The 16,054-nt window shown below is 34.7% G+C and overlaps 2 protein-coding genes across 2 annotated transcripts; one reads left to right on the top strand and one right to left on the bottom strand.

Moving 5' to 3' along the window:
- Positions 1-29: 29 nt before the first annotated feature.
- Positions 30-4,801, bottom strand: LOC108983075 (malate dehydrogenase [NADP], chloroplastic-like). Its single transcript, XM_018954601.2, has 14 exons — positions 4,216-4,801; positions 4,042-4,135; positions 3,651-3,737; positions 2,737-2,821; positions 2,461-2,642; positions 2,267-2,337; positions 2,068-2,158; positions 1,891-1,965; positions 1,700-1,801; positions 1,456-1,578; positions 927-995; positions 771-839; positions 467-520; positions 30-380 (listed from the first exon to the last, which is right to left on the bottom strand). The coding sequence occupies exons 1-14, from the start codon at positions 4,389-4,391 to the stop codon at positions 327-329; spliced, it is 1,332 nt and encodes a 443-aa protein (XP_018810146.1). The 5' UTR covers positions 4,392-4,801; the 3' UTR covers positions 30-326.
- Positions 4,802-14,240: 9,439 nt separating this feature from the next.
- LOC108983072 (glycine-rich cell wall structural protein 2-like) lies at positions 14,241-15,234 on the top strand. The gene has a single exon (XM_018954596.2). It carries the CDS (start codon positions 14,414-14,416, stop codon positions 15,017-15,019), a length of 606 nt encoding a protein of 201 aa, XP_018810141.1. The 5' UTR covers positions 14,241-14,413; the 3' UTR covers positions 15,020-15,234.
- The last annotated feature ends 820 nt before the right edge of the window (positions 15,235-16,054 follow it).

Here is a 16,054-nt window from a genome sequence, read left to right as displayed (position 1 = left end):
TATTTTATATAAATATATATATATATATATATATATATATCCATGATACAACATGCCCAGATCGGCTTCAGACCGGAGAGCAAAGAATAAAAAAAAAAAAAAACTCCAATCTATGCTAGTTCTGACATCAAAAGACGACTTCGAAAGTCTACAAAGGGCTCAACATACCGAATCTCTATTACAACCTGCCAAACTATATTTTGTTCCATATTTAATTTTAGATAAATAATGGCAAAATCTTAAATTCTGTGTATCTTTTCATACGGCTCACTGTGGTAGCTTCGTCTGAAATCGTATTCCTCAGATATAAAGCAGTTGGATAAGCGTTACATCTCCCCAGGAAGCATGGTGTCCTCAGGTATATCACAGAAAGCGACGCCCTGCGATATAATAAAGGCAGAGCGTATGAGGAAGATGACATGTACATTAACACAAGGAGGCAATGGCGAGAAATGAGAATATCTACCTCTCCTATAAGATGGGCCACGCATCTCTTCTCAGCTAGCAGTTCTGCTTCTGTCTGCAAAATAATTGTTACAAAACTGATTAAAAATAAAACAAAGGATTTTGTAGATATGAAGATCCTAATGCTAACTGGCCATGACTTGTAGATGACAGTTCAGTACACGAATGTGGACTCTTTTCATCTGAGTAAGATTCAGTTCGATGCATCCTTAACCTCTTCATTAGGTGATTATTTCTTCCATCATTCCTCTGTGTATTATTATGATATGATATTGACATAATAATATCATATGAGGATAGCTTACCTTGGTTATTCGCTCGAGAAGGTAATCATCAAATATTACATTGTTGACAAATTCATAATCACCATCTCCCTGTAGAATGGGAAGCATAACTTATTATGGTAAAGTCAATTAAGCAGTATTTTTAAAAAAAGAAAAGGAATTCTGATCTAAACTTACTTTTGATCTGCATGGCATACTGAAAACAATATCCTCTGCTATTCCATAAGGATTTCCCTTGGTATAAACCTACAATGGAATTGTAACAATGAGACTGGAGACTAAAGCCATATTATTTAATTGGTAAGTCAAGAAGCTTGACTCTGATAGTTCTTTATCGTATTGTAGTACTGATAATTAGTGCGGGTAGGAATTTTCTGTAAAAGTGACATTCAACTTGCAGTTTCACTTCAAAAAACAACTGTCTCTGATAATAAACATTTTAGTGCCACCATATAATAAACATGAAAGTCTTTGTTTGGAAAAATTGTGAAAAAAGGAAAAAAAAAATTGGAAAAACTGAGATGAACTGCATTTTTTCGCGAAAAAAATCTTCTGTTGGTTCATCTTATATGAGTGGAGTTGCTGGATGCCTGGGCCTGGCAATATGGTTTTGGTAGGGAATTTCTGATTTGATTCTCAAAAAAACTAGACAGCATAAACAAAGCATATATTTGTATGCCTGCAAGTTACAAGAAAGTGAACTCACTCCAGCTGAAAACCAATCTCCCTCAGGAGTGGGAGTAACTAAAGATCGTATTGCATCGGCAATTGACACAGCAGTTGATGCAGCTGAAGATCTTCCCCATTTTTTAATCAACACACCGCCTCTCTGCAAATCAAAATTTACTTTTTAGAAGCTGAAGCTGAAACTCAAATAGGTCAATAGCGGACTTTGCCAATTCTTTAAACTACGTTCACGTCTTAATCTATTATTGTTCTGCAAAGCTTACCTTCTGGACCTTTTCTGTAAACTCCACCTCTAACCACTTGCGATGCTTGATAACTTCTATGACCGGCATGCCATTGATTCTAGCATTTAAAAAGTCTGGAACCTGATAAAGTTACATAAAGAGTTTCTTTAGGAGACGAGTGGGGGAATATTTTTTTCATGCACACTCTTACAACAGAACCTCTTAATGACCTGAGTGGTTGAGTGGTTTCCCCAGATGGTCACATTTGACACTTTATCATAGAAGACACCTGCCTTGAGCGCCAACTGCATAAATAATGGCCATTATTCAGAACAAAAACTCCCTTTGGCCATGATAATCAAATATGTATGTGATTGATGTCTGTGATATTCATGAGCTAATTTTACCTGACATTTTGCTCTATTCTCATCTAACCGGGTCAAAGCATGAAAGTTTTTTGCTGGTATTTTTGGAGCATTTTTCAAACAGATTAATGCACTGCATAGAATAGGAAACACAATGCAGTTACAGGCTCGATATGAAACTCTTAACTGCAATATTAAACTCAAAATTGTATGTCAAGAACCAAAAAATAAATCCTCTTACTTAGTGTTACAGGGGTTGCCCACAACTATCACTTTGACATTACGGGATGCAACAGCATTGAGAGCCCTTCCCTATGAAGTTAAAATTAAAAAAAAAAGATATAAGAGCAAACTTTACAAGCCTTTTGAAAAAACTAAAAAAAAAAAACTAGCAGGAGATGTTTTTATCCATACCAAAATGAAAATGAGTTATACCTGCTCTGCAAAAATCTGGCCATTTATGTCTAGCAAATCGGCTCGTTCCATACCAGGCCCTCGAGGCTTTGCTCCTATTAAAAGGGCCCATTCTACATCTTGAAACACATCATATGGATTAATGCCTATACTTACCTCCCTCAATAAAGGAAACAAGGAATCCTCCAATTCCATAGCAACACCTACATGAATCAACATGGAGATCCATAGTTATCATTGAGTTATTTTACTAGAAGTCTTATTACTTACTAGAGTATATTGACTTAAGAAACAAACCTTCGAGAGCATGGAACGACCTTTCAGATCCCAATAATTTCAAAGCAATAGGTTGATCAGGACCAAAAACCTCACCAGATGCAAGCTGGAAAAATAAAGTCAGATCCCATGTCCGAAGCAAACAACTTTCATTTTTTCATAAAAACTTCAAGTTGTTTTTCAAAAGCAACTTTCTTTTGTTACAGTTTTTTCCAATTCTTTCCCTCTACTAAGCATTTCGTTTGGACTCTGTTTTAGTGCTTCAAATGCTGTGGAAAATGGGAATGTAGATTCAATTTCTGTGAATTTTCAAAAGGAGCCAATAAGATTTTAAAAGAGAGCTTAATAATACATTGGACTGTCAGTGGTTGGCAAATGAGCTCAATGCATCACAACTTTTTCAGTAATTTATCCAAATGAGTAAGGCATTCCCTTGATGTAATACATATATGTTTAACAACACTTTTTTTTATAATGGTTTTATTATATAAAAAGTCAACAAGTGGGAGCGAATTTTACCTCCCTCAATTTCTAGATTCAAAAGAGTTCCTAACTTTGAACTCATTGGCTCAAACTGTGGGCTTAATAGAAAAAACCCACAACAACCTTTCAAGAACAGAAGGAAATGATTCTTAAGAGTTGGATTTAAGAATGTTAAGATATAAAATATTAATAAAATCTACTTCTTCCCATCATCTTAAACTTTTGGGATAAGTGATATAACATCATATCACAGCAGAGACCCTAAGTTCGAACCATAACTCTATACTTCACTACATTTAATTAAATATTCTACATGTTAGACCCACTTATTATGGGGAGTTTGGCCCACATGTATGGGGTACTGTTAAGACTTAAAATAACTAATAAAATCTGTTTGTTTTCATAGGTTTAAACTTTTGAGACAAGTAGTGATTTAACGAAGAAATTCTTACTTTGAAAAGCAGATGGTTAGATATCATCCCAGCTGCTCCTGAGACTGCAACATTAATCAATTTCTTCCAGGTTTTTGTCTCTTCTTCCTGAGACCATATGATAGTAGATTTGTTAGGTTTAGATAATATGGACTTAAAAAGGCGAAAATGGAGAACTTAAAAACAGAGTCAACTGAATCTTTCAGAAACAGAAAAGGAAGAAAATTACTACCTTATATCAACAACAAACGATTACACATTTTGACAAACAACGTCAATGCACTTATAGTAGACAATGGAGCGCAACATAAAAATTCAATTCTCAACATAACTTAATTCGAAACTTTAGATTCAAATTCAAGATAACTCATTGTGTTAGCATAAGACGAACACTTTTTGGACAAAAACTTACAGCCTTGAGATCATACGTGAGGCAGAACACGCCAAAGCATTCGGACTTGTTCTTGGGGTCCTCAGCTTGCTCTATGACCGGAGCTTTAACTTCACTGAGAATTATAAAAAACCATAAGATTATCAAGAAGCTATGGTTGTGGGACAGAACTGGTGGGATCGAAAAAAAACTTACGTTGTTGCAACAGAGCAAGAGATTGTGGTGCTTCGTATTTGAGGGAACGGTCGAAAAGCGCAGCGACGGTAATTGACGAGGCGAGTAGATTTGAATGAGACTTGGGATGAATGCAAGTGGGTTTTGGTGAATGAATGTGATAGCTCTGCCACCGCCATGGCAGCAGAGACGGACATTACAGTGAGAGAAAAAGTTTTAGAGAGAGTACTCCAGTTAAGAGAGAGAATATCTCTTTAAAAAGAGAAAGAGAAGGTCTTTATTGAGTATGGGGATTATGGAGGCCGGAGCGAAAGGTGAGGGGGAGACGAGAATGAAGCAGGGTAAGCTCTCGGGAATTAATGTTTGAGGAGATGTTAGTATAAGGCCATGCAGACGACACCTGTCAAAAAAGGTGAGCTTGGAAATCTCTTTGTTGTTATTGTTAAGCTCTTGGTAGGCTGGAATTACAGTTGTGGGGACTTTCATGTCTGGGTGGCTCTCGTTTTTCAGCATGTTGTACCCTCTGAAATTATCTGAAACCAAACTTCTTAGAAGAAGAACATGGGTTGGGGCATGACTTTGGTGCCAATTGTTTTGGTGACCAGAGATTGGAAAAACTTAACAATTTAAGAGGTTTAACACAGATTCAACGCAGATATTCCTTATACTTTTCATGGATTATTTTATAGATTTTGAAACTTGGAAGATTGGTTATAAACAAAAAAAAATCCTCCAACTTCTGTTCTGAGTTCCCCAACAAAACTGGTTGCTGCAATCCCAAGATTCTGCCATATCCGCTGGGCAAGAACTCCTGTTTCTCAGCTGTCCGTCAAGCCGCCTATCAGCGGCTGTTGCGGTATTGAGGTTCCTATTAGAATTGGTCGCTCATCTGTCATTTTATCATGTGCGTTGTTTTTTAATATTATATTCACAAGCAGTTTAATTAATAAAAAGAAGAAGAAGAAGATTCGGTGGCCCATAAAATTATAAAGGACAGTGCTAACGGGCCTACCGCTGGCGGCCTGCTAGTCTATTTTTTTTTTCTTTTATTTTTTTAACAAAATTTTAATAAAAAATACATAATTTCTTTAATATTTACTTTCTTAATTATTAAATAAAAAATTGAAAATAATTAAAATAATTGAGCGGTAATTTTGAGGTACTCCACTGATAATTTCTAATTATAAAATCACTTTCAAGTGGGGCTCCTTTATGTATTTAACCCGCTAATTAAGATGGTGGTAAACTGTTTAAACAATATTATAATTTCCATAGACGCCAAAATTAAGGATTAAAATTTCTGGAATTATTTTGTTGAATATAGTTCTGTTTGAACTAATTTTGCAGCCAAGCAAAAAGGAAACCCCTTTTTTTTCTTTAGAATAAGAATTTTATAGATGAAAAATTCTCACTTATAGTGAAAGAAACCGTGTTTCTTGGCAATGACAAAATGTTTAAGTACGACTACATTCTATCTATGGACTATCTATATACATAAGCAACCTCATTTGAGCCGAATAACTGGTATAGTACCCAACTTGTTTATTCTCGACATGCCAATTAAAACTCGTGGTAAAACAGAACTTCTCAAGAAAACACCATCGTAGCCACTTGCCAAAAAATCAGCCGCTTGGTTGATGACTCGTAAAATATGTTTGAGGAGTTTCATTGGCCTCGTTCTTGATTAGATCCTAATGTTCCCAAACTCACCAGGATACCTCTCCCTTCTTCTACCACCACGCCAAGATTAGCATGGAGTTAAATTTCAACTTCAATGTCAAGACTCTGGCGGCTGGAAGAAGGGAACTGAAGGTTAGAAGGGATGGAAGTGTGTAGAAGTGTCTGAGTTCGTGAAGTGAAGTAAACTAAGTGTTGAAGTGGAAACGAAGTCATGTTGTGTGTGAAGTAGTGAAACGGTGTATAGAGACCAAGCCTATAAGATGAGATGATATGCAGCGTTTTGAGAAGTCACCATGGGTCTGGGCCAATAATTATAGTACGCATCGTTTGAGAATTAAAGACTCAAAACGGTACATTTTGGGGGGTTAGTGGGTTAGTATATATTAGTTAGATGCAGCGTTTGGTGATGAAATCCAAACAGTGTGCTTTAGTGAGTTTGTCATTTTTATCGAGTCAAGTTTGGTCATCTTAGCATATGTAAAGTTAGTTACATGTCTTCTGAAATGTAATATAAGGAAAATGATGTAAAATTAGTGGGATCGGGAAAAAAAAAAAAGAATATTTCTGTAGTGAACTTTTGGAGGTTAAGGAATTCTCTCAAAGAACTCTATTGACAATACTATTTTCTGACCTTTGAGCCATTTCCACAAACAGCTTATGTGCATGTCATCTCCTTCATTCTGCATCCATTATTCCATTATTCCTTCACGGCTTCATTCTGCATCCATTATTCCATTATTCCTTCACGGCTTCATTCTGCATCCATTATTCCATTATTCCTTCACGGCTTCCCATCCTAATTACATAGACAGACACAAGTGAGTTCATAACATTCAACCCGATTGATTTGGAGCCTTTCACGTAGCTTTAATCCGTCCAATAGGAAACCTAAATTGTTCTGTTTGTTTGTTTGACTTTCCATTCAACAAATCATTCTTAGCCCGTTTGGATGTGGCTGGTTATGAGTAATCTAACCCTCGATTCAATGCCCATAACAATGTTGTTTAAAAAAAAGATTCAAGGGGCCGGTATCTGTAGTCCCAACAGCCAAAATCCAAAACATATATAGCCATCGTCTTGAAATGTTGTGGCTCCCATAGGTTTTGGCTCGGAAAATTTGAAGGAGGCAATTTTTATCTGATGCCTCGGTATGAAAGAAACAGGTGCATGCATCATGTCTCTTTTATATATATATATATATATATATGAGTAATGATACATCTACAATACATTGTACAACACATTGTACAACAATATCTTAAATGAGGAATATTATTGTAAAATCATCTTATTTTTATAAGTTGATTTACAATAATACCCCTCATTTAACACATTGTTGTACAATATGTTGTATAATGTGTTGTAAGTAAATTATTTTCCTATATATATACACACTAGCAGTACAAGCAGTAAGGTAACGTCCAAGGGACGTTTGCCTAATTTTTTTTTTTTTTATCTAATGATTGAGGAAATGTTTTTTTAATGATGTTGTGAATTTTTTATTTTTTTAAAAAATGTTTATGATGATTAAAAAAATATATAAAAAAAAGAAAAGAAAAATAAAAAAATGAAATACACATTCAGGACATATTTTCGGACTACTTTTTCGTTAGTTGTAGCAGTTCTCTTTAGTTAATTAAGAATATTATCATATTTAAATTATGTTAAAACTCTAATTATTTATATAGTTATACTTTTTTAAAAATATTTAACAAAATTTCATCATTTATTTAATGATGAAAGATTAGTATTTTATAAATTAAATTTGATAATTTATTTATGATATGATATTTATATGTTAATTATCTATTTTAAATTAATTTAAATCAGTATTTAAATTTTTACCATTTGATCAAATTTGGAGAGTTATGATGAAGGGTTAGATTTAAATCCTAAAAAGTTTCATTTTCGTCTCGCTTTCTCTTTCTCCCTCTCTCACCTTTTTTTTTTTACCTAGTGATTAAGGAAGTGTTTTTTAATGATGTTGTGAATTTTTTTTTTAAATATTTATGATGATTAAAAAAATACATGAAAAAAAAGAAAAGAAAAAGAAAAAAGTGAAATACACATTCAGGACACATTTTCAGACTACTTTTTCTGTAGTTGTAGCAGTTCTCTTTAGTTAATTAAAAATATTATCATATTTAAATTATGTTAAAAATCTAATTATTTATATAGTTTTACTTTTTTAAAAATATTTAACAAAATTTCATTATTTATTTAATGATGAAATATTAGTATTTAAATTAATTTAAATCAATATTTAAATTTTCACCATTGATCAAATTTAGAGAGTTATGATGAAGTGTTATATTTAAATCCCAAAAAGTTTCTTTTCCCCTCACTTTCTCTTTTTCCCTCTCTCTCATTCCGCTCAGCCACAGCTTCTCTCTCTCACCCGATCTTCTCCCTCAAGCAACCGTGCGCCACCGTGGGTGTCACTGACCTCGTCATTAATCACGTTACCGGCGAACAAACCCCACCATCGAAGCCCCTTGGCAGCTCCTCCCTTCGCCGCACGCGAGCAACTTGAAATGGGTCTCAACGCTTGTGCCACTGCACCATCGCACCACCACCATCGAGCTCCTCTTCCTCCGGCGATCACCCTCATGGACCCAAGCCACCGTCGAAGCCCCCATGGCAGCTCTCGTCTCCTCGCAAGTCTCTCTCCCGCATGGGTCTCACACAGTTTCTCCACCATACCGCCTCCGTATGTTGTCTCCACACCACCGCACCACCACCATTGAGCTCCTCTTCCTCCGGCGACCACCCCTATGGACCCAAGCCACAGTCGAAGCCCCCATGGCAGCCCTCGTCTCCTCGCAACTCCCTCTCTCGAAATGGGTCTCTTCGTTTATTGATCATTACATATAATTCAAGATATTGTATGTGGTGATTTTGTGATCTGTTGTGGTATTTTATAATAATTTTTGTGATATTTTGTGATTATTTTGTAAATAGGATTGCTGTGAGGATGTAGAAATGGACGAAGAAGGGAAGCATAAAATAAGAATATTGTTTATCACTGTTCATTACTGTTCATCTTACTATTCATTAGACGATACACACTTTTAAATATAAGGAGATATATATACGCACACATATATAAAAGGTTAATTGTCATCCTAGTATAGTAAGGTCGGCAAGGACAGAAGCGTCAGATCGGCCAGACGACAGTAATTAATTAGTTCATATTTTATTAGTATTATTATTTTTTCTGTTTGTGCTATTTATTTGATTCAGTGATTGCGCTGATATTTAGAATGAGCTTGGTTACTTTGAAATTAGTGGTATCTGTGTAAAATCCTGTATGGCGTAAGATTTTTTAATTGATAAAAAAAAGTACGTTTGCCACATCTGTTAAATTGAAGAAAAAAATAAAGTGTAATTTCGAATATTAAAATAGTCTAATGTATAAAAATAAAATTATAATTTATTTATGTTCATCATTTATTATGAAATTTAAATTATATTAAAAATTCAAATTAATTAGATAGTTTTTTTCTCTTAAAAATGTACAGTAAAATTTCATCATTTATTTAATGATAAAAAATTAGTATTTTATAAATTAAAGTTGATTTTTAGTGTATGATATAATATTATTCTCTTAAAAATATTCAGTAAAACTTTATCTTTTATTTAATGATGAAAAATTAGTATTTTATAAATTGAAGTTAATTTTAAGTGTATGGTAGAATATTTATATTTTAATTATTTATTTTATGTTAGTTTAAATCAATATTTAAATTTCTACCGTTAGATTAAATCTGAAGATTAAAGATGAAGGGTTAGAATTTAAATCAATCTCCCTCTGTCTCATTCCCCACGCACGATTGTGGTATTACGTCGTACATTGGCATTCACACGGAAGAACCCAAAAAGAAACAGAAAAATCAAACAAACATACAAAGAAAAAAAAAAAACCCACTTTATTGTTTATCACTGTTCATCATTACTGTTGATGGACAGTAATAAACAGTAATAGAGATATGCAAAGAAAAAAAAAACTTATTTACTACTCATTACTGTTGATGAACAGTAATAAACAGTAATAAAATAGACTCTTTTAAATTATAGAAATATATATATATATATATATATATATCTTGATCTTCGTCTGCATACGCTCACACTACTACTGGCCAATTCTGGCCTGTTGCTCGTGCATTAATGAAAGCGAGAAATATTTCTTACAACCGCGTGGTGAAACCGGCGCCCAACCGGCAGCTCATTTAATTGAAGTTTTAATTTTTTTCTCTCTCCATTTCGTTTCCTCTCTCTCAAAGCCTCTTGCTTCCGCAGCTATCCAATTTCCTCTTTCGCTGAGACACAGAACAAGCTCATAGATTGGATTTAAAAGGAATTAATTTTTGTGGATGGATCTTTAAAAGGAATTAATTTTCGTGCATTGGATTTTTATGACTCATTCCTTCTAGTTGTGATTTTATACGTGGTCTGGGATTAGCTTAAAAAGTTTGAAGGTACCGACTTTAGTTTTGTGTTGCCTTTTTCTTTGCTTGATAGGCAATGCTTCCGCAGTAACGCCAAGAAAATTGGCTTCGGTAAAATATTATTTTTCTAATGAATTTATTATCCTACTCTAATTATTGGGTTCTAATTGTTTCCTAATTTGATATGATTTTGGGTGGATTCTATTTTTTCTTGCAGTACCGCTGAAGCGTTTCATCTGTCTGTTTCACAAGAGCAAAGACTTTGAAGCATGATATGATTTGTGATTTTTAAGTTTAAATAACCTCTTGATTTTCAGTTTTAGTTATATGTAATGTTTAAAGCTAAGTTCAACGATATAAGTGTGATTTTTTTTGCTTCAAATGCTTGAAGATTATTTACAAATAGTCATTTTCTATTTGAGAGAGTTGAGGTTGCCAGAACACTCTGCAAAGAAAGAACGACTGGGTGATTAAATGCAGAGATATAGTCCATCTTGTAAGAGAGAAGCATTAAATCGAGTTTTTAAATTTTTTGATTGATAGACAGACAAATGAAATGGGAGAGAAAGCGGGAGGGAGGAAGTAAGTGATAAGTGGGTCTCAATTGTGTCAGCCGGTTGCACAAAAGTTGTATATCTCGGTTGTACGTAGCATTTCTGATATATATATATATATATATATATATATATATATATAGGTGCTTTGAGAACTTCCCACTGCTAGCTTCTTCGTCGTTTTTCTTTGATCTCTTTTGTTAGCTACATGCATGCAGATTGTTCCCAAGAAATGCACACGTACACCGTTTATTACTTCAAAAAGCTAGCTAGCGAAAATTTAATTGATCAGCATACAATTACTTGGAAAGACTCTGCGCGCGTAAAATGCCTGCATTCACTATTACTGCTACTACTAATCTCTAGTACTGTTCTTTCAGAATAATTTCACAAATCGAAGAAAAATTGCCTTTGTTTCTAATTAGTCATTATTATATTTGTTAACGTCAAAAAACATAGAGTCCGGAATAGAAGTGAAATCATGTGTTGAGATGGGTTTAGCCTCGATCGGTGATGTGTGGAGCCCCACCATAACGATGAACAATATTTAAATGCTGAGAAAATAAGAAGAGATAAGCACACATATTTATGTGATTCGGTACTACGTTTACGTCTATGGAGGTTTGGGAAGGGAAGATTCCACTATAATAAACTTGTTTATAATCTCTCACAATCTCTTATTTTTTACTGTACAATGGAAACTGCAGATCTATTTTCTAGAAAAGCGGTTTTCTTTGGAGCCCTCAAGTTGAAGAAGAAGTCCAAAAGTCGGAAGAGGTCGAAGTCTCCAAAATCGTAGGCTTTTATCTGACCCTCTTCATGCGTGCACCTAGGTAGTGGTAGGGATTTCTGCCTTGTGTGTCTGACCGTCTCTCCATTTTTCACTTTCTCATGACGCCCTCACCCCTTTGTCCTCTCTTGTCACCTCTCCCTCTCACTCATTTTGTCTTCTAGTGATAACTCATTTAATGGACTGGGTCTTGAAAACTATTTTAAGCCTGGTGTATTTTTATCCCATCACAATATTAATAACATATGTCTGTGTCCTCCAACCCATGCATTTAGTGATTAATTGATAGCATAAACGTTAGATAAATAATATATTTGCAATCGTGAAATTCGCAAGCGCACAATGACTTTAAAAAAAGTGAGTAAATACGATACTTAAATGAAAAAAAAAAACTAACTTTTTTATAATAAATCTTATTTTTTTTAAAAAAATAATTACATAATATTAGTATACATAGAATTACTGTAAACGTTATCATTATCAATAACGTGCGTCGAGAATGCAATACAGATTTCGCTCACAAAATGTGGTTGATGATCATTCATGTCCAATTAAAAAAAAAAGATGGCCATTATAACATGAAGCCCATGCTTTTTGGCGTAAGAGTATAATAAAGGCTATCGTATATTGCTATGATTGAAGACAAAGTGCAAGCAAGCTAGCTTTGCATATATGGCCACAAAGAAAGCCGGCAAGTATGAAAACATGGTGCCATTTGTCATTCTAAGCTTAAAGTTGCAGAAAAGGAACGCACTTCAGCAATGGTGATTCGGGGGAAGGACTTGTGGTACTTTGGGGTAGGTGAGTTTTAGTGGGAGCTTGTGGCGTGGGATTTTAGGGTTTCCCACGTGTATAATGTCATGATTGGCTTACCCGGTAGCATCACTAGTCACTACACTCCAGACACGTACGTGCTGGTCTCTTAACAGTGTACTCAACTTCACCAAATTTTAATCAAAATTTAGATAGGTTGTACAAAAAATTACTATAATAGATTCAATAAATGAAACAATAATTTTAGCCTAAAATTAATTCATTGGATAAATCTAGCCAATCCTTTGAACTGGATAAATATTATTTTCACCATAAACAATTCTTTTCTCCTTACTTGTTGTTTCTCCTCCGTAAAAATACTATAGAAAAAATATATTTGTTGTGAATATATGATTATTGAAAAAATATGTTATTTGAAAAAATATATCAGTTGAAAGAATATGACCGATGTAAAAAAAAGATTGTTAGAAAATTATATTCGTTAAGAATAATATGAATATTAGAAAATTAATATATATTTTTTTAATAACAAATAAATATTCAAATTACAATTACAATTAAAATAAATGAAAATTTTAAAATTAATATTTTAATAAAATAGTGATAGATTTGAAGAGTTTTTTATTTGATGTTGTTGAAAAGTGACTAACTAAATTTATAAAAGTGAATTCTCTAACTAAATTTTGGTCAAACTTTTTTTAGTCTACTACTAATACTCTTAGAAGGTCTACATTTTCTACATCGATGCCACGTTTATCTTATGAGAAATATATGATTTATGCGTGTTTAAATAGATAAGTCTCATCACAATTTTTTTTTTTTATAAAAAGAATAGATCTTATCTTAAAAAGTGTAAAAGAAATTATTATTTTTAGTATGACTTACTTTTTTATTGAGTGTTTGCATGCGTGACTAGGCCTGTTTATTTAAGATTTTTACTTAACATTACTCATATTACTTTAGCTACAAAGTGATTTTATAAAATTAAACTTATAAATTGACGTGATTTGATATTGTGCATTAGATTATAAAATTACTTTTATATCAAAAAAAATTTAACATATTATATCAAGTACTCACGTCAATTTATATATAGACTTTTATAAAAAAAATAAAAATAAAAAATTGTGGCAGTAACACTTGTCTTGATTTTAGATTGATATTCCCATTTGATAAAAAAAAAATATATATATATTCATCAATTTCGACTAAACTAATGTCTCTCTCCACCCACATGCCTGGTATATCAAACTCATTTTAGGCCTTCATATATCCAATACTGGATTCAAGGCCGCATGCCGTTTATATTAAAAAACAAAAGAAAAATTGAGTTTCTAGTTGTTTCTAATTAATCCGAAAAAACCTTGTAAATATACCTTTGTATGATTTGCACAGAGATTTACTTCAACTGAAATACAAGATCAATATCACGTCTTTTTCAAAGAGAACCCCTCCCCCACAACAAATAAAAAAAAGAAAATATTAATGCGTTCCTCCGTCCCTGTGCAGTGAGGACTTCAAGTATGAACAGATTAACGAAGTGGGGATTACATTTCATGCATGGGTCCCATCTCCAAAGCTACGTTTCAGGATCCATCAAGTCAAAAGTGGAGGTTAACTTTAACGTTCTATAGAGAGAATTTGCATGCAGACAAGATCAAGAAGGGAGTCCACCAACATATGATCGCGCAGAATTGCACCATCTCTACCCCCACTACCAACAGTACCACTAGCCAAGAAGAACAGGCGTTTCGAATTATCTTTTTATGATCCATTGCACTGAAGTGACAATAAACGAAGCTACCAGAATGTGGGAAAATGTCACCTTTACGATGCCTATATATAGACGCCCTGTCTTGACCTTTTTCACTCGCAAGGTACCGATTGCTCAGAGTGATCAGTAAACACGGAGGAATCTTGATCTCCATATTAATCTTAGTCACCCTACGTCGAGTTTTGGTATTTCCGAAATGGCCAGCTCTAGGTTGGTTGCTGCTGCATTCTTGGCTTTGCTCCTTGCTGACCTTACCTTTGCCACGAGATCACCAAAGGTCATAGTTGGGAAGAGTGGAGGTGGCGGTGGAGGAGGGGGAGGTGGTGGTGGTGGTGGAGGTAGTTCAGGAGTTGGGTCCGGTTCAGGCTATGGTTCAGGTTACGGGTCTGGGAGTGGTTCTGGATATGGTACTGCAGGAGGAGGTGGTGGTGGCAAGGGAGGAGGTGGAGGTGGTGGTGGAGGATCTGGGGGTGTTTCAGGGTCTGGATTTGGGTCCGGAAGCGGTTCTGGGTATGGGTCAGGATATGGGTCAGGTGGTGGGACTGGAGGTGGAGGAGGTGGCGGAGGCGGCCAAGGCGGAGGAGGAGGTGGAGGATCAGGAAATGGAAGTGGGTCAGGTTATGGCTCGGGATATGGAAGTGGCAGTGGATATGGAAGTGGGGGTGGAAGTGGAGGAGGTGGTGGAGGAGGAGGTGGTGGTGGAGGAGGAGGAGGCGGCAGCGGTTCTGGCTATGGCTCTGGCTCTGGCTATGGTAGTGGCTATGGCTCCGGAGAAGGTTATGGGGGTGATGAATTCCCATGAACATAATAAATTTGATCAGTTTCTTCTGATCATTTGTAATTTCAGAATAAATTGCAGCGGCTTCACCCACACTTTATGCATGTTATGTGTTGGGTGGACGTTGCAAACGTCCATATCCGAACATTTGCACCCTCTTAGACATTGTTGTTGTTATTATAATTATTATTATTATACTTCTACAATATAAAATAAAATGTTACTTTGTTATTGTTAAATTGAGAGCGTAATATAATTTCATGATTTTCGTGGACCATATTCTCAATTACATGCCAAGGATCTCAACTATCTTCCACATTTGGTCCTTAGCTCCATCCCAATGATAAAACTGAAAGAGAAATGTTCTTTCCTTATTCCAATTCTTGTCTTCTCGAGTTGACAAAACTTAAGATGAAAAATGATATTGCTAAAAAAAAAATAAGGCCAGAAGTTAGTAGTTACGAGTTTCCAACGACTAACTAGGGGAACCCTTCCAATTTACAACTTGGGCTTCAAGATCGTTCCCAGCTTCATTAAACTCATTGCTCAGCAGCAACTGGCAGGTATAATGACGATGATAATGATTGACTACAATGGCATTGATTACAACAGAAAATTTGAATCCAAATAGAGAGAATTCATTATCCTGAATTACAGAAATGATTTTTTTTTTCTTTTTTCCTAATCAAGCTAGCTTATCATAGATAAATAAATTATTACAAACTATTAGAGGGAGGGTCCTTCCCACTATCTATATATAGAATACAAGTAAGTAATTTATCTATGGGTATGCGACCAAATACAAGGTTAGTTGCTGCTCATTACGCTATTGAGTGCGTATATCGATTTTGAGATCGATCTATTTTTTTAACGCTCCAACCTAATTGATTTTTCCGCATTCGAGCAATATCTTCCATGATAGGCCTAATTTTCCAAACTTGATTTTCACCTTGAATTGCCGAGATTACAAGTTGTGAGTCTCCTTCTATAATTATGCTAACTTTTTGCGCTTTGTCTGCCATTTTTGTTGCAATGAGAGTTGCATAGGCTTCTACCATT

This window comes from Juglans regia, chromosome 12, assembly GCF_001411555.2.
Source record: "Juglans regia cultivar Chandler chromosome 12, Walnut 2.0, whole genome shotgun sequence".
NCBI lineage: Eukaryota > Viridiplantae > Streptophyta > Magnoliopsida > Fagales > Juglandaceae > Juglans > Juglans regia.
The sequence above is the reverse complement of the archived record's forward strand: the minus strand, read 5'-3'. Positions and strand labels throughout refer to the sequence as shown.